Genomic DNA, 23,379 nt, shown 5'->3' with positions numbered 1-23,379 from the left:
TAGTCTATTCGCGTGTGGCAATTGTTAGGAGCTGAATAGTAGGTATAATCCCACACTCGAGAGTTAAACTCTCTTTAGGCGTTCACTAAAGCGTGTCAGTGAGGAGAACCAAAAGTTGCTGTGTTTGTGAGTTAGCCGCAGTAGGAACCTGGGAGGGAGATCTGTGTACTTTTAAAACAATTTCAGTGATACTGTAGATAATCTTTTGATGTGTGAGGGGACACAGACACTCATGTCTTCAGCAACAAGTCCACAGGCAGGTGGTCACTACACCCAAACATCAGGAAGAAGGGTATATAGCCAGTGGCTGTGTGAATGCTTGTAGGCCCAAACTACTTCTCTCACATGATGGGGCCATTGATCCTGATATCTGTCCTCTAGTGTTCTGAGCATATTAAGTAGGGTGCAAAAATGTGCTTACCAGATCAATTTGTTTGAGAGCGATATGGGGTTTTGGGTAATTTGCAGTTCCCACTTAGCTGACATAGTTTCGTGAAGACTTGGGACTTGATCTAAGATTTACTTTGGAGAACCATACAGTTGTACATCATGAGTGCAGCACAGCTTGGTTGTAGTGACCACAGTCTGACCATGAGTACGAACCACTATAACGAGCTTGGGAAGGTGAGCCACAAACACTAGAGCATAACAAAATCCAGAGGACAGCTCAGCTACTGTTAAAAAGTTCACAGTTAGAAATTCAAAGGGTTTAACATGGAGCTCACCAAAGGAGTGATTTGGTCAATGCGCATCAGGTACAGACCGCAGTTCTGACATTCCTGACAAACTCATGGCACCCAAGCTATCAATCCTGGGCAGTGGAAATGTCACCTGACATGAGCCTCTGTGCAATCCACACTGTCAGGAACATGGTGCCAGTTGCCAGGCCAATGCACATGCATGCAGGCACATTTCTATGAGCATAGAATACAGACTGCACATTCATCATTGCGCACATGTATGAGCATGTGAACAGCCACTGCTGCCAAGCGGTCTATTTAAACCTGAACTCTGCACTAGTTTTTTGCTCTATGATCTTCAACCTTGTTTCTATGATCCAGTCTTGATGTGCATCCTTCATCCTGTTACTGACCTGGCTTCCTCTCTGAACTTGCTCTCGGATTACCCTTACCTGCTAATGTTTGCTGTCATGACTTCATTACCAATCCCAGCCTGGGCTACTGACCATGCTTCTGCCTATTGACTCTGTACCCCTTTTCCCAATTGTTACCAACTTCTGTCTGTTCTTGACTGATTCTACTTACGTCCTGGTGTCCTTCCAATCAGCTTTCGCTTAACCAGGTGTGGGACCTGACTCTACTGTCAACTAGATTTAGTGCTTTCACAGTGCATCACCAGCTGTACCAGTGCTTGCCAAATACCAGATAGAATGACAGAGCAGCTAACACCCTAGATTGCGTCACAACAACTTTACATAAAATCACAAAAAAATAATATAAGTGCAGCACTCCCCAATATTGAATATGCAAACACATACAGTACATTTTTAATGACTAACAAAAATAAATTATACCCTTATAAATAAATTAAATAGTATGATAATCACATCTGTGAGTAACCACCAAATACACATGTGCTCATTAAATCATTAACATATCATATAATCCAAAGAAGATGCAAATCAAGTAGTGAATGAAAATAGAATACAAATAACAGTCCCCAATCAATAGTCCACAAATCTTGTGCATGTGCCACTACTTGATTTGCATCTTCTTCAGATTATGTGATATGTTAATGATTTAATGTTCATATGTGTATTTAGTGCTAACTCACATATGTGATTATCATATTATTTTTATATTTTTTTAGTAATTAAGAATATATTCCATAATTTCTTAGCAGCAACACAGCTTCCTCAGAAATGCTGCTGCTATGCTTAAATAAATAAATATAATACTGATTATACAATCCAATATAATGTCATTTCTCATACCTGCGGTTATATTACAAGTGCTTATCAATTTACTCAGAAATTAACCTCACAAAAGTAGTGAATTTTGCATTCTCAAAAGAAGTCAATTTTGCATTCTCTGTGCTTTTGGAAATGGGAGATCAGTGGTGATAGTTTTTTAGTATGGTGATCCGCAGAAGGAACAAAATGACCAAGCTACAAAAAATGTTTATTAACAAAAATATTCGGACACCCCTTCAAATCATTGGATTCAGGTGTTTCATGGGCACAGATTTATAAATTAAAGCACCTAGCCATGCAGACTGCTTCTGTAAACATTTGTGAAAGAATGGTTCACTCTCAGGAGCTTAGTGAATTCAACCATGGTACTGTGATAAGTTGCCACCTGTGCAATAAGTCAATCCATAAAATTTCCTTGCTACTAAATATTCCACGGGCAACTGTTAGCAGTGTTATAACAAAGTGGAAGCAACTGGGAACAACAGCAACTCAGCCACAAAGTGGGGGGCCACGTAAAATGACAGAGCGGGGTAAGCACATGCTGAAGCGCACAGTGCGCAGAAGTCGCCAAATGTCTGCAGAGGCAAGACCTCCAAACTTCATGTGGCCTTCATATTAGCACATCAACAGTGCATAAAGAGCTTCATAGAATGGGTTTCCATGGCCGAGCAGCTGCATCCAAGTCTTACATCACCAAGTGCAATGCAAAGCGTCAGATGCAGTGATGTAAAGCATGCCGCCACTGGACTCTAGTTCTCTGGAGAGACGAAGCACACTTCTCTGTCTGGCAACCCAATGGATGTGTCTGGGTTTGGCACTTTTCAGGAGAAAGGTACTTGCCTGACTGCATTGTGCCAAGTGTAAAGTTTGGTGGAGGGGGGATTATGGTGTGGGGTTGTATTTCAGGGGTTGGGCTTGGCCCCTTAATTCCAGAGGAAGGTAACTTTAAGACGTCAGCATACCAAGACATTTTGGACAATTTCATGCTCCAAACTCTGTGGGAACAGTTTGGGGATGGCCCCTTTCTCTTCCAACATGACTATGCACCAGTGCACAAAGCAAGGTCCATAAAAAAATGGATGAGGGAGTTTGGAGTGGAGGAACTTGACTGGCCTGCACACAGTCTTGACCTTAACCCGATAGAACACCTTTGGGATGAATTAGAGTGGATACTGTGAGCCAGGCCTTCTCGTCCGACATCAGTGCCTGACCTTCACTTCTAGAAGAATGGTCAAACATTCCCATAGACAAACTCCTAAACCTTGTGGACAGCCTTCCCAGAAGAGTTGAAGCTGTTATAGTTGCAAAGCGTAGGCAGAGAATGTAAAATTCATTTTTTTTGAGAAATTAATTTCTGAATATATTGGTAAGCACATGTAATATAGTGACAGGTATGATAAATTAAATTATATTGGATTTTATTTATTTTTATTCAGCTTAAGCATACAACAGCACTTCTCCTGAGGAAGCCATTCATTGGTATAACATGTTGGAAAAATAACACCTGTGTGTGTTGCAGCTAAGAAATTATGCCAGAGAGAACGTTTGTTGTGAACACATTTTTATGGATGTTTTAATTATGAAACAAAGTTGTGATATAGTTTTATATAAAAGCCCTTTTTTGTATTGGATACTTTGTACCTTTTAAAATGCTTTACTATTTTTTCTGTACCTATTGAAATATATTTTGGGATGTGGTGCATATCCAACATTCATCCCCTACCGACACATTAAGTTTAAGAATACACTGTATGTGTTTGCATATTTATGATTGAGAGGGTGCTGTGACTTTGGTACTTGTGCCTTTCCTTCACCCCTGCAGTCCCTGTCTCAACATCCAGGGGCACTTGGATGGGAACTCTGCAAGAGGGGACCCTTGTCATATCAGGCTCTGCATACAGGTACGTGATACACACCAAATTGTCCTATGAAAGAATACAGAAGCTAGAAAACCCCCAACGCAGTTGACTGAGGAACTACTATCAGATAGATGTCTCATTGTTCAGTGGGGATGCAAGCACACTGGTGCAATACTCCCACCTGTATCTCTATGTGGTCCTACTCCTGAAGATAACTGTTGCACTTTGGACGAAAGCCAAAGCCACTCTCTATAGGAGGGTTACTTTTTTCTGGAAAGGAATTACCACATTTATGCAATGTCAAGAGTCTTTCAGTTGAAGAGTTGCCCATTCTTCCAAGGTATAAACTTCAACTACCTTTGGTAGAAGTTGGGTACCTTGAACTACTGGCACATTTTGACCTTGCACTTGTAATACTTGTGAAGGAGTCACTTAAATTTCTTCTAGACACTGATCTACTGTACATCTCCTTGCTCTTGTACATCATGGAGTTCTTGATGTGCAGGACTCTGAGATGCCACTTGGCTTCCAGAAACTGCAAGCATTCTGCCAAAAAGTCAGGTAATACTGTGATCATTATTTTGGAGGATGCCCCTGGAAGAGGTGGTTTTGCAGCCATATGGTGGTCCTGCTCTGCCACAAGGTGGAGGTGAAATGACCTTTACCATAGTTGTCAGTGAGCAGACATTCCAAGAATGTAGTAAGATCTGAACCCTCAGCACTCTCTGGGAGGCTGAAGAGCCTAATATTACTGTGCTGCAGTCTGCTTCTGAAGCCATCTTGCTTCTGGGTTATCATATGGAGCCATTATTGCATCTGCCTGGAAGCATTTTGCTGTGGGACTACCATCTGACAAAGCTGAACCTACAACTCCTCAACCCTATGAAATTGCGAAGATCATGACAGATTAAGGAGATATCTAACTTGACCTTTCAATTCTTAGACGTCAAGGTTGAAATAGCCTCAAGGTCCTGGAAGACCAATGTGGCTTTATCTGAGGGTCCACCATCTTCCCCATGTGCATGCTTTATCTTGGAAGTGATATTTATCCTGTTTAGACACTGAGTTTGGAGCTCTCAGAGGGAGAGACATATTTACCATGTGTGGCGGGGAGGGGTAGCTGGGTGACACTGGAGATGGGTTATCCAGATATCCAAACAGAATGAGTAGAGCTAGTCATATGCATCCTACTTCATGCTGTACCAGACCAAACCTAGTGGATTTTTAAAATTAATTAAATTGCCATCCCTGCCCATACTTGCTTGACTTGGGGAGGTAGAACCCTACAAGGGCAAAATATAAGCAAAAAAATAAAAAAATTGTAAATATTGCAGTGAATGTTTTGTGAGTGATCCCACCTATTATGCCATGCAGTGTGAGCTCTAGAAGGAACACACGGATTGGGTTACTAATCCATGCCTCATAGCAGGTCAACATTTTTTTTTGGTGGAGAGGTCCTAGATGATGGGCCACTGGCATGATAATAGAGTGATAATAGAGGGAAATGAAGGTAGAGGAAGAAAAGATAATGGAGGAAAGGGAGGAGGGGGAGGAGGAGAACATGGTTTCATTAAGAATGCTCAGCTTGACATGTGTTCAGGGGCATCCCTAGGGTTGGTGTCACCCAGTGCGATAACACTTGGTGACACCCCCTCTGACGATCCCCACAGAATAGATCGGATCTGCGGATTTAGCATAATGGATCGGTGTCCGATCCATTATGCTCCCCAATCCGCAGATCCAATCCATCCTGCGAGGATCGTCAGCATGTAACCTATACGGGGTGACACCGGACTCGATCCACGAAAAGGTAAGTTGTAAAGCAAGCCGACGATCCCCGTAGGATGGATCGGATCTGCGGACTGGGGAGCATAATGGATAGGACTCAGAGAAGCCAGCTTTCAGCTGTTGCAGAGAGAATACCATACAAGGGATCGTTTCCAGTAATACTCCACGCTGTGTCGATCACCCTCCCTGCCCACGTTTGATTCACTCAGATGTCTGGGTTGCCCTGCTGGCCTGGGCCCCATACAGGAGTACTGGTGGTACCCCCTTATCCACAGCCCTGGTGGTCAGAGGTGGTCAGAGTCAGGTTTTAATTTGTCCCATTGCTACTTTATGAGAAGAGTAGAAGCTGCAACCTTGTATTAAATCTGTCACACAATCTGTCCCACTGCTCCTATTTCGAATTTACTTCTGTGAAACAGAATTGATAAATGTTCCCCTCAATGCACAGCTGACAAAAAAACTACCTTTTGTGAAGAATGTCACTTTTTGTTTTCATTGTAATAAAATATTAAGCCTTTTAAACCTCTATGCACGTTAAGTATTGAGATTGCTGATAAATATTGAAGAAATTAACAAAACTTTGTAAATGAAATAAAAAAAGAAACGTAGTTAAAAAGGGATCATTGGGACTGAAGTACAAAATTCCATCTGCACTCACAGCTTTCCCCGAGTCCCCCTGAAAGGTACTACAACAAGCTGTTGAGCTATGGCTGCACAAAATACATCTTCATGCGATAAAGGGACAACACAGCTGCACTGCTCCTGAATTAAGAGCAGAGTCGCCTTTCTCTTGTAGGCGGTGTCTGCCTGAACTATGCTGGAATGAAACAAGGGTGTAGAGGATGTGGATATCAGCATTGTCACTGCTGATTCACAGGTCTGTAGCTTATCATTCAGCACCTGGTCAAATACAGTGCTGCCCACAGCTTTTGGATTGGCAGAACTGATTGTGTTATGGAAACCCTTCCACTGTGAGCTGCAGTGTCTAGGAGGTGGAGCATGTGAGACCCAAATGATGGAGGATTTGGCTCAGTCAATAAAAATAAAGGAATGTTCAAACATTTGCTTATACATTTAAATGGAACTGGATGTGGTACTGGTTCAGACTGTCAAACAAGAGACTTTAGTTGTACTTTAGGTTTGATGAAATTCCAAGCTCATTTCTAGTGATTCAGGTGCTGGACTTTTTCACATTTTCAGCAAGTACAGAAGATACATGTTGATCTTGCCAGAAATGCAGTGTCCTTGTCGCTTCTTATGCTGAACTAAAAACATGCACAGTGTTATCTTTTGTCTACAAATTGATGCTCCCCTTTTCACTTTATGTAATAAAATAAAAGCCTCAATGCAGTACAAATATTGAGAGTAGCTAATGGAACATTGAAGAAAACAGATAGAGGAGTGATAAAAAAAATGTAGCCATCTTTTGTGAGGTGTTATGAAAAATGACCCTCCCCAAATAGAATATTGTGCTAAACCTGTAGGTGAAAAAGAGAACCAGAACCTTCGCTAAGTGGAGGAGAGGGTTTGATAAAAAAAAGTTGGCAGTGTCTCCACTCAAGACAGGATCTCTGTAATAGAGGGGATTTCCTTGTCAACCTTTTTATCAGACAGGAAGTGAAGGAACCTGACCAAATGGAGCCTCCAACAACAGTAAAACCTGAGAGAAGTTCTGATCGTCCTTACTCTATCCAAAACATAAAGCTGAACTCTGGGCAAAAAAAAGTTTTAGCTTGCAGTGGGGTTGTGCCCAGACTGTAAGGGTTAATTACTCAATCTTTGTCTAGGGGGGAGGTATACTTGCCTGATTCTCCAATCCGCCCTGTGCAAGACCACACTCTAGTGGTCTGGAGTCTTGATATCATGAACCGAAGAGCAGGCTCCAAAGACCAGCTTTGGACATGAGGACAACATGAACAGTCCATTACTGGATCGTGGGGGAGCACTGTTTTCAGGTGGAGTGGAGAATCAGGTGAGTATAAGGCTTTCTCCTTTGGACAAAATGAGCACTTACAGTGTTACTAAACCCAAGACCTGGCATTCACTATATCTGGTCTCTCACAGTACACACAACATGGAAATGCAGTTATTTTTGTAAATATAAACTGCTAAATACCTTTTCTCATCAGCAGTTAGAGCAGTCTTGTGACTTCAGCAGAGCAATGGTTAAAACTTGTAGGAGGAGTTTTCTTTCTGCTCAAGGAGAATGCACAACCCCTGACCTCTGCCTGGACAGTGCTAATTGGCCCAGTGCTGATCACATACATTCTCCCAAGAAAAGAACAAAAACCTCTCTAACAATACACACCAAACTGAGCATGGCATGTGACTATGGATTCAGTCTGTATAAGGTGGTCATTTCAACAGGAGGAGGGGCACAGAAGAAAGGATTAAACAGCCTTTTAAACCCTTAGGTTCCACAGTGAGTATAACAAGCATGCTTTACTGCATATACAGATTGATTTTACTGTTGTGAGTTTAGTAACACTTTAACCCTTGCAGTGCAGGCACAGCCCCACTGCAAGGGAAAAACGTTTTTAAGCCAGGCTTAAAAGAAAATGTTTTTGCTATAGATACACTTTAATTCAAAATATAAATAACTTTAACCAGACGTAGAGATGAATAGGATTATTTTCTGCAGATATTTAACATCATTCTACAGAATTTAGATGCTGTATTTTGATAAAAGTATTACACATTTTCTTCATAGATGAGGAGAGCATCAAGAAAATTGCAACTTTGGAAAGTCAAATCGCTTCCTTACAGAAAAAATGGTCCTGGCTAAAAAAAGGTAATGGTGAATACTGGCATTGACATAAGGATGTGCTTTTTAAATCTGTCCCTAAAGTGAACCAGTCATTAGAATGAATGAATGAGATGTATGAAGCTTGAGGTAGGCCCCCAAGTAGAGATTAGGATTGCAGAGTACCCCGTGTTTCAGGTTGCTCATAAAAACATACTTGTTGGGACATATTGACACCTTTACTTTTTGCATTGTATTCATGCTTTAAGTTTAGTATACTTAACCAAGAATAGGAGTACCATACATAGCTTCTCAGCACTTACACAATGTGGTCTAAATTTTACATCTCTAGGGTTTTTATGTATTAGTGGAAGGTATTAGTAGAGGCTGTTCACTTAAAGTATACATTCGCCTAACTTAAGGTGAAGCTGTGTTCTCTTGGAATACAAACCGTATGCAAGGGTCATTAAAGCTAATCTCCAGGCAAAAATTTAAAAGACACAAATTAAAAATGAAGTCCTATTTTAATTAATATATCATTAAATGTACACTATATGCCAAAAGTATTGGGACACCCCTCCAAATCATTGGATTCAGGTGTTCCAATCACCTTCATGGCCACAGGTGTATAAAATGAAGCACCTAGGCATGCAGACTGCTTCTACAAACATTTGTGAAAGAATGGGTCGCTCTCAGGAGCTCAATGAATCCAAGCGTGGTACCGTGATAAGTTGCCACCTGTGCAACAAGTCCACTTGTGATATTTCCTTGCTAGTAAATATTCCATGGTCAACTGTTAGTGGTATTCTAACAAAGTGGAAGCAACTGGAAACAACAGCAACTCAGCCACCAAGTGGTAGGCCAAATAAAATTATAGAGCGGGGTCAGCGCATGCTGAAGCGCACAGTGCGCAGAAGTCACCAACTGTCTGCAGAGTCAATAGCTAAAGACCTCCAAACTTCATGTTGCCATCAGATTAGCACAACAACAGTGCATAGAGAGCATCATATTATGGGTTTCCATGACCGAGCAGCTGCATCCAAGCCTTACATCACCAAGTGCAATGCAGTGTTGGATGCAGTGGTGTAAAGCACGCCACCACTGGACTCTAAAGCAGTGGAGACGTTCTCTGGAATGATGAACCATGCTTCTCTGTCTAGCAATCCAATGGACGTTTCTGGGTTTTGCGGTTGCCAGGAGAACAGTACTTGCCTGACTGCATTGTGCCAAGTGTAAAGTTTGGTGGAGGGGGGGATTATGTTGTGGGGTTAACAGGGGTTGGGCTTGGCCTCTTAGTTCCAGTGAAGGGAACTCTTAAGGCGTCAGCATACCAAGACATTTTGGACAATTTCATGCTCCCAACTGCGGTAACAGTTTGGAGATGGCCTCTTCCTGTTCCAAAATGACTACGCACCAGTGCACAAAGCAAGGACCATAAAGACATGGATGAGTCAGTTTGGGGTGGAGGAACTTGACTGGCCTGCACAGAGTCCTGACCTCAACCCGATAGAACACCTTTGGGATAAATTAGAGCAGAGACTGTGAGCCAGGCCTTCTCATCCGATATCAGTGCCTGACCTCACAAATGAGCTTCTGGAAGAATGGTCAAACATTCCCATAGACACACTCCTAAACCTTGTGGACAGCCTTCCCAGAAGAGTTGAAGCTGTTATAGCTGCAAAGGGTCGGCCAACTCAATATTGAACCCTACGGACTAAGACTGGGATGCCATTAAAGTTCATGCATGTGTAAAGGCAGGCCCGACCAATACTTTTGGCAATATAATGTATTTTTTTAATGCAAACAGTGCAAGTACCTAAATTAGATTTGGTATCAACATATTGCAGTTTTTGTACAATAAAGTTCAGACTGGAGAAGGGAGAAGCAACAAACAAGTCAGTCAATTGAACTAAAATGCACATTTGTAATAATAGGAGGAATGCTTATAGGAGGATAGGGCAGAGTGACATCAGTCTATTGCTTCTCATTTCAATTTTCACTCACAGGCTGGGGAACTGAGAAAACCTTTACAACAGTATAACATAATAAAAACAGAGAAATTCCGGTTTTGTGCTCTGCCATACTATGATGGCTGTACTTTTTGGCATGGTTGTGCAAATCTTAGAACTGGATGGACATATAGGAGTCCTTTGGCAGGTACAACAGCTGTCACATATGTATCTCATCCATGTATTCAGCTGTTTGCCTGGCACTTAACTTTAAAATAGTTTTGCTTCCATTCGATTGGATGACTAAAGTGAATGCAGCTTCACCTTATTCAATAAGGTCAGTGAACAGCTTCCCTCATTTATTGGATCTCCCTCACAGTGCTGACATTACTTTTGGAGTGCAGTTTAATAAGTCAGATGTTGGTATTTATTTTATATAAAGTCATGCATATCTGTGTTTTTTAGTGCACTAAAATAGTTATGTTCTATTATCATTTGTGTGCATGTCAACCCCAGAGACACAAAGACAGTACACTTAAAAAGATAATTGTATTTTTAGTACAGTTATCCTTTATAGGTCTACCATCCCCTCTCCCTTCCCAGGGCACCCCCCAAAGTCTTACACTTATGTGCCTGGTTTCCTTGAGACCTTCTCTGCTTAGCCTGTTGTGTACCCCCCAGCCTCCTTGGTTGGGTTCTGCCTCTTCCTTTTGATATGCATTCATTCCTATAGAGAGAATGTCCACAGGTGGAATGAGGAATAAACAGCATTTCTATAGAAATAAAAGGAGATGTATCTTCTTGGGGCAGGGCCATGCACTGAAGCTTGTTGAATGATTAAGACATCATCAGTGTGAGACTTGTCTTTTGGATGATACCGAGCCATGTATGGAATAATGACTGACTCCAAGTCAGCACCTGATTCCAGCATGTTAGGGGAGCACTTAAAGGGTTGGAGCAGTGCACGTTTCCTTAACTTTGCAAACTGTAAATGAAGATTGCTACATCTATTTGTGAAAGAAGCAGAGCCCACAGCCCTGCGGGGAGACTTTGAATAGAAGAATTCCAGTAGTCCCTATAGCGACGATCACAGAGGAGTAAGGACAGGCAAATGTAAGATGTGGGTGGATCAGAGAGGGAAGGTGCATCTATACACACTGGGTTTCTGGGGTACTTTTTTTTCTTCCATGTCCTGGAACTACCTATTAGTGCATAAAAAATGCAAGATACAAAGCAATACAAAGACAATTAAAAAAAAAAGAACTACAATTCGAAATTAAAATGTGCAGATCACAATAGAAATACATTTCAATGCAGGTGTGTTTATGATGTTATGTAGATCATTTTTATAATAGGCAGGTTAGTATTACTAAGAATTAGAGAGGGTAGAGGTTCATAAATATGCTGTATCACCCAATATATGGTTTCTGCCCAGTAACCAAAAAACATGCATACAAAAAAGAGGGGTTGTGAAAAAAAGATTCACAGAAAAGTGGTTACATCATGGACAGAATGTGTTACTCAGAATAATTCCCAAAAAGTATGCTTTATTACACAATGATTATTGACAATAGGGTAAATACCCTGGTTAGTATTACTATGTAGGTATTCTTAGAATTCTAGTAAAAGACAAACTGTTGTTTAACTAATTAATATACTACATTCAGACATTGTACTTGCCCCAAATTCTGCCTGTATTCTGCCTTTAAGGAACAGAGTTGAAGTGCTGTAGGTAGTTAAAAATAAGAATTTAAAACATTCATCAAATAATTTCACACAAAAAAAGAAATATATATATCTATCTATCAAATTATACTTTACCAGTAATCCAACATTATACATGTTATAATTTTAGTTATCAATATTTTATTCAATTAAATAAAATACAATAAGTATTAAAAAGCATAAGTCACATATTTAGCAGACATAGTAATTAACCTCCAAATGCCAGCCAGATTACACTTTTGTAAGGGTGATTTGGATCATTTAACCATTTTTCCTTTTTAAAACTTAATTTTAAAGAAGTGCTTATAGAAGGTCTTTCTCAACACATTTCTCAGCAAAAGTATTCAGAGGAAAATACATTGCATACCTATTAGCCATTATTCTTTATTTCACAGGAAAAATAGATGCATAGGAATAATTTAGAGTAATCACAGGCAATCCTTGTCCAACCTTTTCTCTGATGGGCTATATTCACTTTTTATTGCACTTTCATAGTCAATTGTATGCATTTGCCAATATGAAAATGTATTATCAGAAAAAAACACTTTATTAAGCAATTGCATTACTATAGACATATAAAGGTTGAAAATCAGCTTCCTTGAAGTGAGCTGCACTGAGAAATGCAAAAAATGCCAGACAATATTTGTATGGCCAATATAGTGGATTTTTTATGAACACTGAGAGACCAAACAACATATTTAAAAATACATTTTATTTATACAAAAAAAACGTTAAAATTGGGATAACATTGAGGAATCCCTCCAAAGAGGGAGATGACTCTTGGTTTGACCCTCTACACCACGGGTGTCAAGCTGGTGGCCCTACAGCTGTTGCCAAACTACAAATCCCATGAGCCATTGCAAGACTGACAGTTACAAGCATGACTCCCAAAGGCAGAGGCATGATGGGACTTGTAGTTTTGCAACAGCTGGAGGACCACTAGTTTGAAACCCCTGCTCTACACCATATGTAGTGCACATCGCCATATTATAAAAATATTGTATAATCAAAAGATTCCTGTACAATTAAGAACGGTGTTATGGCTTCTTCAGGACTGTAAATTCTTTGTAGAGATAGATAGTATTACTATATATGTAAAAACAAAAAATATACAATATCAATTTCATATAACATAATATGATATCACATATACATATAATATTCAGGAAACTATTGGGCTTACACAAATGTGGCAGGGACCAATAAAATCCAGTCTAGAGGGCAAACATAGGGGACTTAAGTATGGATTGCCCATACGAGGGCACAGAGTGACAGATCCACATTTGTCTGTCATCCTATAGATAGAAAAAAATCAAAACAAGAGTACTAATGGACTCCTATATACTACATTATATTCAAATGAAAAAGGGTAGATATAAGGCTAAAACAGCACCAATACTAACAACCCAATATGTGGGCCAATACTTACAGATGATCATAGAATGTTCCAAATTTATAAAGGCAGTAATCTATCAGAAGATATCACAAGAAAAAGAGATGTGGCCAAAAAGGGGATCATATCTCTAAAAGTCCAACACATCATCATTATGTGTGTGCCAAACAAACTGGGCGCATAGTTAATATTAAATATTAATCTACTTTCCTAGATAGCTAGGCAAAAAGGAGTGAATGAACGTATTAATATCATGTAATCCCATGCACCATCTTCTACAAAACTAAAATTGTCCTGCAGAGCATAGACCCAGTCTATCCTACAATATCTTGAATGAATAGTGAATCATAGGAGTGATGCCTTAGCCTCCCTATGTGGTACAATATATTACTATCTACATAGCAATGCATTACCTCACCTCATATATAGAGACAGGTAAGGAGTAGTCCAACTGGGGTACCAGAACTTACACCCGATATGTATGTCTACAAAATCCAATAGAGTACAACAAACACTTGCATCAAACTGTACCATATACCAATCCCGAATGACCTTGCCAATCAAGCCCGGCCGGGCTTTGGAGGGATTCCTGAATGATATTTCAATTTTTCAATTTTTTTTTTTAATAATTTTTGTATAGAGAAAAGTTATTTTTTAATACGTTGTTTTGTCTCTCAGTGTGCCTAAAAAATCCGCTATCTTGGCCATACAAATGTTGTCCGATATTTTTTGCATTACACATTGGATGTGGCACTAGGAAACTTATACATTTGTGTTGCATTGAGAAATATCACCAGAACATGAGAAGTCATAAAAAATGATCACTTTTATTTAGTAACATTAAAACACATCGCTATTAAACTCCACTTACAATCCAACAGTTTTGACTATAGGCGTATAGCAATTGATGAAAAGCTTCAGATGCCAAATCTCACATATCCACTGGTCATAAATCCTAGTTTTATATCACATTATATGCCACATTTGTTACATTTGAACAGTTTGAATTTGATGATTATTACTAGGGTTAATTTTCTAAAACTGGAGAGTGCAAAATCTGTTGCAGCTCTGCAAAGAAACCAATCAGATTTAATTTTTTTTTTGTCAAAGCTTAATAGAAGAAGCTAAAGTTAAAAGCTGATTGGACCAGATTTTGCACTCTCCAGTTTTAATAAATCAACTCCACTGTGTCAGTGGATCAAAGGTATCTTATATGTTTTACAGGCAATAAATGCCTTGATTTGTCAGGAGAACACCAGGAGTATCAAAGACAGTATCGAAGACACATACCATTGTTTGTTTTGTCCACCTAAGCCATGTGCGAAACGCCAACCCTCTTCAAATACTGTAATGGCAGATTCAAGGGTAGTAGAAGGGGATAGGCAGACCCATCTGCACCAACCTAAGTTTGAACCAAACCTTCAAGCTTTGAGGATGTTCAGCAAGAATTCTTCTGACAAACATCCAATAATACATTGCCAAAGGCATCATTGGCCAAAGTCTTGCCCATGCAAAACTTTGGCCAGTGAAAGTTTTGAACTGTTTCAGCTCACACTCTATAAAAGGCTGCTCTTTCAGAAGCCATTTGTCAATGTGTGGGTGTTTAGTGAAAGAGGGACAGATGACATTGTTTTATTGCTTTTAAGGAGAGAGGTTTGGATAGTGTAGTGTACTGTGGTCCTACTGCTTTGTGCTTATGGTATCAGTGCTATATACAGTGCTTTTTATGATACTGTATATTCGATACTGATACTTTGTAGTGAATTGCAGTTTGTGTGGCTAGGGAGAGTACAGTGTAAGCCCACCTGCATCCAGCGTGTGTGTGTGTGTGTGTGTGTGTCAGTGGCAGGTTCTGTTACTGTGTTGCTGCCCCCTCCCCTCCTTTTTTTTATATTGTTATTTGTAGTCTCAGCCTCCATCTTACCAAGAATAGCAATGCTATCAGCAATTTGGTTAGCATTTGTATGAAGATTCATCTGACCACTCACTAGGAATCTCTGTGGGAACAGCATCAGGATGCTGTTCATCAGAAAATGGGCTGAAATTTTCATCCTGCTCCTTCCAGCTCCTCCATTTCCACCTCTACCTCCAGAATACACGATTCCCTCCCAGCAGCCTCCAGTATCAGAGATGATGGCAAATCAAGGAGAGTCAGCCTACCCTATGGCTTCTCCAGAGGGGAAGAGCCTTATGCATGTGACAATGCAGACTAGGGGCAATTGTAGGCTGCAACCTTGCTCTGATTTTGCCAATCCCACCACCTCCCAACAAGCTGAAGCATTGAACAAACAAGTTTTGCTGCTAGAACACAAAAATTCACCCCTAGCCAACCACATGCCCAGCACATAAGTGCCAGCTTGGCCAAATTGCTGGCTTTACAACTTCTGCCTTTCCAGTTGATGGCTTCCCCCCCACCTTTTGGAAGTTTTCTGACTGTGCTGTATTGCAGTGGCAGGTTCCTGGCCACTATTTCTTTGCCCATAAGGCTATTCCTGTACTTCACCATCATGTGGAGGGCAATATTTCCACATCACTGGACCATGCAGACAGCAGTCCACATGAACAGCAAGTATGGGTACAAGTGCTATATATTGTTTATGGCCCATTGAGTGACTCTGCTGGCAATTGGAGATGATGCAGGACAGGGTATACCACTGGAACTTCTTCAGCCATGCCATATCCTTATAACTGCTGGTGACATTAACAGGGCTGCCCCTCCACCTCCTCCTCTTCCTTCTCAATTCGCTCTTCTACTGAATTGTCCTCTGATCCACCAGTCTCCATTAACCATTTAAGAAGCTGTTCTAGGCTAAAAGTTGCCACACAAGCCCAGATGTGGATAATCCCATGACAATTTGTGCCAGGAATGGTTGTGTGCAACAACTGCACCAACTTGATGTCCTCCCTTCCCGGCAGGGAAATTTGATACACATGCATTTCCTGGCACACATTCTCCATCTTATAGAGCAGAAGCTCCTGGATATGTACCCAGGGTTACAAGATCTTTTGAGAAAGTTTGTAGCCACTTGCCATCAGCTGCTGATACATTATGCATGCACTGTATTGTAACCATTTAGAAGACGACATGAATGGTGAGCAAAAGCAATGCATGCATTGGTGACATTGTATAAATCATGTTCCTGATGGAGCACAGACTGTGTGGCATCATGGACAGAGCACCTGAGGCAGAGCAGCAGGTGAAAGAGGAGGACTTCCTTGCAGCTCAGAGCCTGCTCTATCAAGACTCTGTCCCTATGAGACCACAGCAGGCACCAGAGAAGAGGAGGAGGAAATGAGTATGATTGTGGGGACATTGAGGCTGAAGATGACAAGGGGCAGTCTTCAGGGGTCTTCTGGGGTGGGTTTCATGCCTCCCAAACTGCAGAAGTGTTATGTGGCAGGGGGGAGGTAGGTGAAGATCATGTTATCCTTAGTGACCACAAGGACTCAGGTCCCTTCGTCTCCAGTAGATTACAGCGCATGGGCTCCCTCTTGCTCCAAAACCTGCAAAAGGAGCCTAGGATTTGTGGAATTAAGTAGAGGGACCATTACTGATTGCATCTGTCTACAGACACTGTTGACCGGCTGACATTCATGAAAATGAACCAGTCTTGGATTAGTAGCAGTTACCAAGCTCCTGCAGCTGATGCTTTTGATGAAATACTTGGTAGATCCCACCACCCTTCAGTTTTTTTGCTTCATCCAAAGCCACTCCTTTCTTCATTGCAGGCCACAAAAATATCTCTAAGTTGACAAAAGAAGAGTGAACCTAAGTGCAGTAAAATTTATATTTGTTTGTAAAACAATAAGCAACTCATGTTTAATGAAAATAATAAAGGTAAAGCACCTATAATGCAGATTCCGTCCACTGTGGGCTGTCATCAGATCCCTATAGCACATAGCAGTGGGACCAATCCAGTCCAGAGGCTCTATGCATCCACCAGCTTTGAAATGCTTTGGGAGACGTGTAGATTAGCCAAACAATTAGAGGAAAGTCCAGGTGTGACATCAGACGCCTGTGGGTGTGAAGAATGGCTACAGGTTTCAAGGCCCTGGCATGTGATATTAATGAAAATTAATTAGATAACAATTATAATCTGTGTGTGGAAGTCACTCAACCACCTCAACCACCTTTTACCCCCTTCTTACCCAGGCCAATTTTCACAATTGGCCAATTTTTGCGGTCATGCAACACTGTACCCATATGTAATCTGTATAATTTTTTTTTCACACAAATAGAGATATCTATTGGTGGCATTTAATCACCCCTGGGTTTTTTTTTTATCTTTTGCGCTATAAACAAAAAAGACCAAAAATGTTGAAAAAAACCCTTTTTTTCATTTCTGTTTTAAATCAATAATCTTTCTTCAAAAATGTAGGCCAAAATGTATTCTGCTACATTTCTTTGGTGAAAATAACCCAAATCAGTGTTTAGCATTTAGTTGGTAGGAAAGTTACAGAGTCCACAAAATATGCTTTATATCTGGAAATTGATCAATCCTGTAGACCCACTCTTTAACCATTTCAATACTGAGCACTTTCAACCCCTTCGTGCCCAGGCTGTTGCACTTTGAATGATAATTACTCAGTCATGCAATGCTGTACCCATATGAAATTTTTATCTTTTTTTTAGATAGATATAGCTTTTTTTTGGTGGTATTTAATCACCACTGTTTTTTTGTGCTATAAACGAAAAAAGACCACAACTTTTGAAAAAAAGTGTGTTTTTCTTAATTTCTGTTGTAAAATTTTAAGCTATGGTACCAATCATTGAAAATTGACCACACCAGATGTACCAATGGCCTATCTCATTTCATGAGGCCCTAACATGTCAGGACAGTACAAATACCTCCCAAATGACCCCTTTTTGGAAAGTAGATAGTCTGAGCTATTTAGTAAAGGCATGGCAAGTTTTTTGAAGTTGTAATTTTTTTCCACAATTCTTTGGAAAATAAATAAATGAAACAAAATGTTTTTTCAACCACAAATGTCATATTAACAAGTTATTTCTCACACATGGCATAGGCATACTTGCAACTACACCCTAAAACACTTTCTACTACTCCTGAATATGGCAATATCACATGTGTGGGACTTTCACAGCCAGCCACAAAGAGGCCCAACATCCAAAGAGAACCTTCAAGCGTTATCCACTTTAAGACCAGGCCGCCTTCTGACACTTTTTGTTTACAAGTAAAAATCAGTATTATGCTAGAACTTAGAACCCTCAAACATTATATATTTTTTAGCAGAGGTTCTAGAGAATAAAATGGTGGGTTTTGCAAATTTTTGTGCCATGTATTTGCGCAACGGTTTTTCGAATGCAATTTTACACACTAATGCAAAAATACACTGTAATATATTTTAATGTATACAAACACAATATAATAATCAATTATTTGGTAAAATATAAACTATGGTGATGGGTTGAGTAAATAGATACCAAGCATATCATGGTTTAAAATTGAGCACGCTTGTGAAACGGTGCCAAACTTTGGTATTTAAAAATCGTCTTTACAGGTTACCAGTTTAGAGTTACAGAGGAGGTCTGGTGCTAGAATGTTTGCTCTTGCTCTGACATTCGGAGCAATATCACACATGTGTGGTGCGATCGCCGTTTACATATATGCACAGGGCCAATGCGTGCATTTACCTTTGCATGCGAGCTTTGGGACAAGAGCACTTTAAATCTTTTTTATTTATTTATTGGTGGGGCACTTGCACAGATGTTGATGTGGCACTGGCACAGATGTTGATGTGACACTTGGACAGGGACAGATGGTGCTTGGTGTAAGGTGTGGGGATGGCTGCAATCTGTATGTTCTCTGTTTATCTGAACACTAAAATCATCAGCTATTAGAGAGCTGTCACAGGGTACAGCATCCCCCTCTCCCCTCTTCCGCACTGAGCTCTATCTGAGCTCAGCAGGAAGCTCTGACACAGAGACACGTGTCTCTGTTTAGACTGAGGAAGTCACATGGGTTGTGATGCAATGCGTTGGTGGACAGAGCCGGGTGACGTTACATCTGGTTGCGGCCGAGACCGGAAGGAGGTTATTCACATGCATCTGGAACACAGATATGCTTTACTATTGCTTTTATTGGCTTTCTTCTTTTTATCCAATAAATGTATTTTAATATACTACACCATGTGCGGTCTCTTCATCATTTGAGTAAATTTTAGTACAGTGGGAGAATTTAGAAAGACATCATGGAAGAGGTCTACATGAGGAGTGACCACAATATATAGCCTGAGGTTGTTTGGCATTAAAACAATTTTGGACCTACAGTGTGTGCAAATATGGGTCAATGATTAAGGTGAGCAGCCACTTCTCACAGATTGGTGGAGCACAGCTTTTTTTTTGAATGACAATGGTGAAGGTTTGCATATGAAGATTTGATGTAACCTGGATCATAATTCACAAAATCTGTGGATGTGGACATCCTATTCACAAACGTGTATGATGCATAATTGTGAGTTATAATATATTTGCGTTTTATCAGTTTATATGCTAATGCAAGTTATTGGTTTATATGCTAATGCAATTTTGATTCTTGGTCATATCATTTAAAGAAGTTTCACTTAGCAATTTTGTCAGGTCTGTTTGCAGCATTGCGATTTTTCATAGAAAAACCTGTAGGGATGTAGATCACTTCAAGGGATAATAGAAGTGCTCATTGGGGTTATTTATTGTTCAGCAATATATACTTTTCTTTCATGTTTGTATGATTGCGCAACACCGCTATTCTTTCTTGTACATTTGATACTGTGGTGTGTTACACAGATAGGTGTTGGCAGCAATCTTTTTTTCTCTTTACTATTATTTCAGTTTTTTTAGGTACTTTACATCACGTAACAGGTTGAGCACAAATAATGTTTTTCACCTTTAGTTCACATAACAAATGCATCTCGCAAAAGTTTGATTTAATTTTTGATTTAATTTTACACTGAGTGATGGATGTGATTGGACACAGCCATCACATGATTCGGAGGGCCAATCACAGCGCCCATGTCCCAATCTGTTATGTGCTGTGTCCGAGGGACACAGTCATCACAGGATCATGCCGCTGCACGGCCCTCGTTCTGACAGGACGTTCAGGAATGTGCACTCAGAACAGGAAAGCTCCCACCCGGCCACTGCACACAAGCGGTTCAATAAGAAGGTCAACACCATCTGGTGAGTTTTCTGAGGTGGAGCCACAACTTGGGCATTGAGTGGAACACTGATTAGAATTTATTGAGCAGTAGTGGGGAGTAACAACAGTGGATGTGGCACAAGCACGTGGCACTTTGTTTTATGTACTGGAGACTTTAAATAATTGCTTTCTTGATTTAATTTATTTATGTTATTATAATTTGACAACTGCACATACTGTAAGTGTTGAGGCACTTGTTTTTTATATTGCACAGTTTTATGTATGTTTGTTCAGTATTTTTGGTTTCTATTCACAGTTTGAGGATTAAAGCAATGTATGTATTTAAACATATCTTAACTCTACCAGTTGTCACCGTCCGAGGCGTATCTAGAATATACCGAAGAGTCAGTTTTGTAGACTCAATCATAACTGCACACGCAGGGAGGATTACATGGAACAGAGTTTGGTTCTTGAAAACAGGTTTTTTTTTTTGACAAAGAGCTATCCACAGAATTTGGTACAAGATGCCTATTCACATTATCTCGTCACATCATGCATGGAGATGGCTAACAAAAATTAAAAAGATGACAAAGATATCAATTATGTCATCCAATACCATGCTCAATTCCAGTATATAGAAAGAGTGTTTCACAAACATTGCTCCATTCTTCTATAGGACAGGCATCTAAAATCCACTATTCCCAGTAAGCGCAAGTTTTCCTACAGGAAAGCATTCAATATTAAAGGGAAAACTACACCAAGCAAAATTACTGTCTGCTAAACATGTTGCCAGATTGCATGTCTGGTTTTGGTCAATTTGAATGGCATGTACTAATGTAAGAAACGCAAATGCCTGACATATAAGCATGTGCCACATAGGATGAAAATATTCCAAGGCAATGGCAAAACACTTACCATAATTTATTTTCTAAATTGCTCCTCTGAATTTGTGGTATATTGCCTGACATTCCCATGTGGGTTGTTATATGTCGGTAGAACCATGAGAACTTTGTGTAAGGTTTGGGGAGCATAGAAGGTTTGTAGAAGACAGTAATATAAATGCAGCCTTTGCAGATACTCTGCAGAATCCCATGGAAAATCTTCTGATGGTCTACATATTTAGGTTCTCAAATCTATTTCCAGCAAATTATCGGTATCAGAGAGGTTCAAAAGATTATGCGAGAGGGAAATTATTGGATTTACACTTTACAATCTCTATCCCAAGGAGGTTCCTCCAAGGACAGCCCACTTAATGATTGATTGCCAGGATAATTCAAAACTTCAGTAGCCTCCCTGTCACACACTTCCTGTTCTGGATCCAGAAACGGAAGTGGAGAAGAGTGTGACAGGGAGGCTACTGAAGTTTTGAATTATCCTGGCAATCAATCATTAAGTGGGCTGTCCTTGGAGGAACCTCCTGGTCATATTAGTGGATATCTTCTTGAGTATGCTATAATAAAGTCAATATCTGGTGAGTGCACACCTGAGTGGAGGTGCACAGTGGGCACTACACAAGGTTTTCTATACCTTAAAGTTTTTTCTTCACATGAAGTTATTTCATCACCGGACTTTAATTTCTTTTTCATCTTTCATCACAGGACTTTTTTTTATAAATTATATATATTTTTTTATTTTTTTCACTTATTATATACAGTTGTGGCCAAAATTATTCAACCCCCACTGAAATTGAGTGTTTTGGCCAGTTTGACATTGCTTTTGATCATTCAGTCATCTTGCTTACATTTACATTAAAGAGGCACTTGTAGGTCAGACAAATATAACATAACAGTTATAATGAAATAACCACAAATGTCTTTTCTGTGCTCACAGCATTATCAGTTTTATTCAACCCCCAAGTGACATTCAATCTTAGTACTTAGTACAGCATCCTTTTACAGTTATAACAGCTTTTAAACGTGAAGCATAGCTTGACACAAGTGTCTTGCAGCGATCTACGGGTATCTTCGCCCATTCTTCATGGGCAAAGGCCTCCAGTTCAGTCACATTCTTAGGCTTGCGCACTGCAACTGCTTTCTTTAAGTCCCACCAGAGGTTCTCAATCGGATTTAAGTCTGGTGACTGCGATGGCCACTCCAAAATGTTCCAGCCTTTCCTCTGCAACCATGCTCTAGTGGACTTGGAGGTATGCTTGGGATCATTGTCCTGTTGAAAGGTCCAACGTCTCCCAAGCCTCAGGTGTGTGACGGACTGCATCACGTTTCCATCCAATATCTCCTGGTACTGAAGAGAATTCATGGTACCTTGCACACGCTGAAGCTTCCCTGTACCTGCAGAAGCAAAACAGCCCCAAAGCATGATTGACCCTCCACCATGCTTCACAGTAGGCAAGGTGTTCTTTTCATCATAGGCCTTGTTCTTCCTCCTCCAAACATAGCGTTGATCCATGGGCCCAAACAGTTCTAATTTTGTTTCATCAGTCCACAGAACACTATCCCACAACTTTTGTGGTTTGTCCACATGGCTTTTGGCATACTGCAGTCGACTCTTCTTATTCTTTGGAGACAGCAAGGGGGTACGCCTGGGAGTTCTGGCACGGAGGCCTTCATTACGCAGTGTGCGTCTTATTGTCTGGGCTGAAACTTCTGTACCCACATCTGACAAATCTTTTCTCAGTTCCTCAGCAGTCACACGGGGACTTCTCTCCACTCTACGCTTCAGGTAGCGCACAGCAGTCGAAGTCAGCATCTTCTTTCTGCCACGACCAGGTAGCGTTTCAACAGTGCCCTTTGCCTTGAATTTGCGAATGATGCTTCCTAAGGTGTCTCTTGGTATGTTTAACATCTTTGCAATCTTCTTATAGCCATTGCCCTTCCTGTGAAGAGAAATCACCTC

General features: G+C 40.4%; 1 protein-coding gene across 1 annotated transcript in view; it reads left to right on the top strand.

The window, feature by feature from the left end:
• LOC149458201 (pulmonary surfactant-associated protein D-like) overlaps nucleotides 1-23,379 on the top strand; it is an 84,250-nt gene that overhangs the window by 55,709 nt on the left and 5,162 nt on the right. The window contains exon 5 of the mRNA XM_089682491.1: nucleotides 8,291-8,371. Coding sequence (XP_089538617.1) covers nucleotides 8,291-8,371 — 81 coding nt within the window. The remainder of the gene's footprint in view (nucleotides 1-8,290; nucleotides 8,372-23,379) is intronic.

The sequence above is a fragment of the Staurois parvus genome, unplaced genomic scaffold (genome assembly GCF_062004578.1).
Source record: "Staurois parvus isolate SC_StPar_1 unplaced genomic scaffold, SC_StPar_1.0 ptg000291l, whole genome shotgun sequence".
NCBI classification, from domain to species: Eukaryota; Metazoa; Chordata; class Amphibia; order Anura; family Ranidae; genus Staurois; species Staurois parvus.
This window is presented reverse-complemented; position numbering and strand designations above follow the sequence as displayed.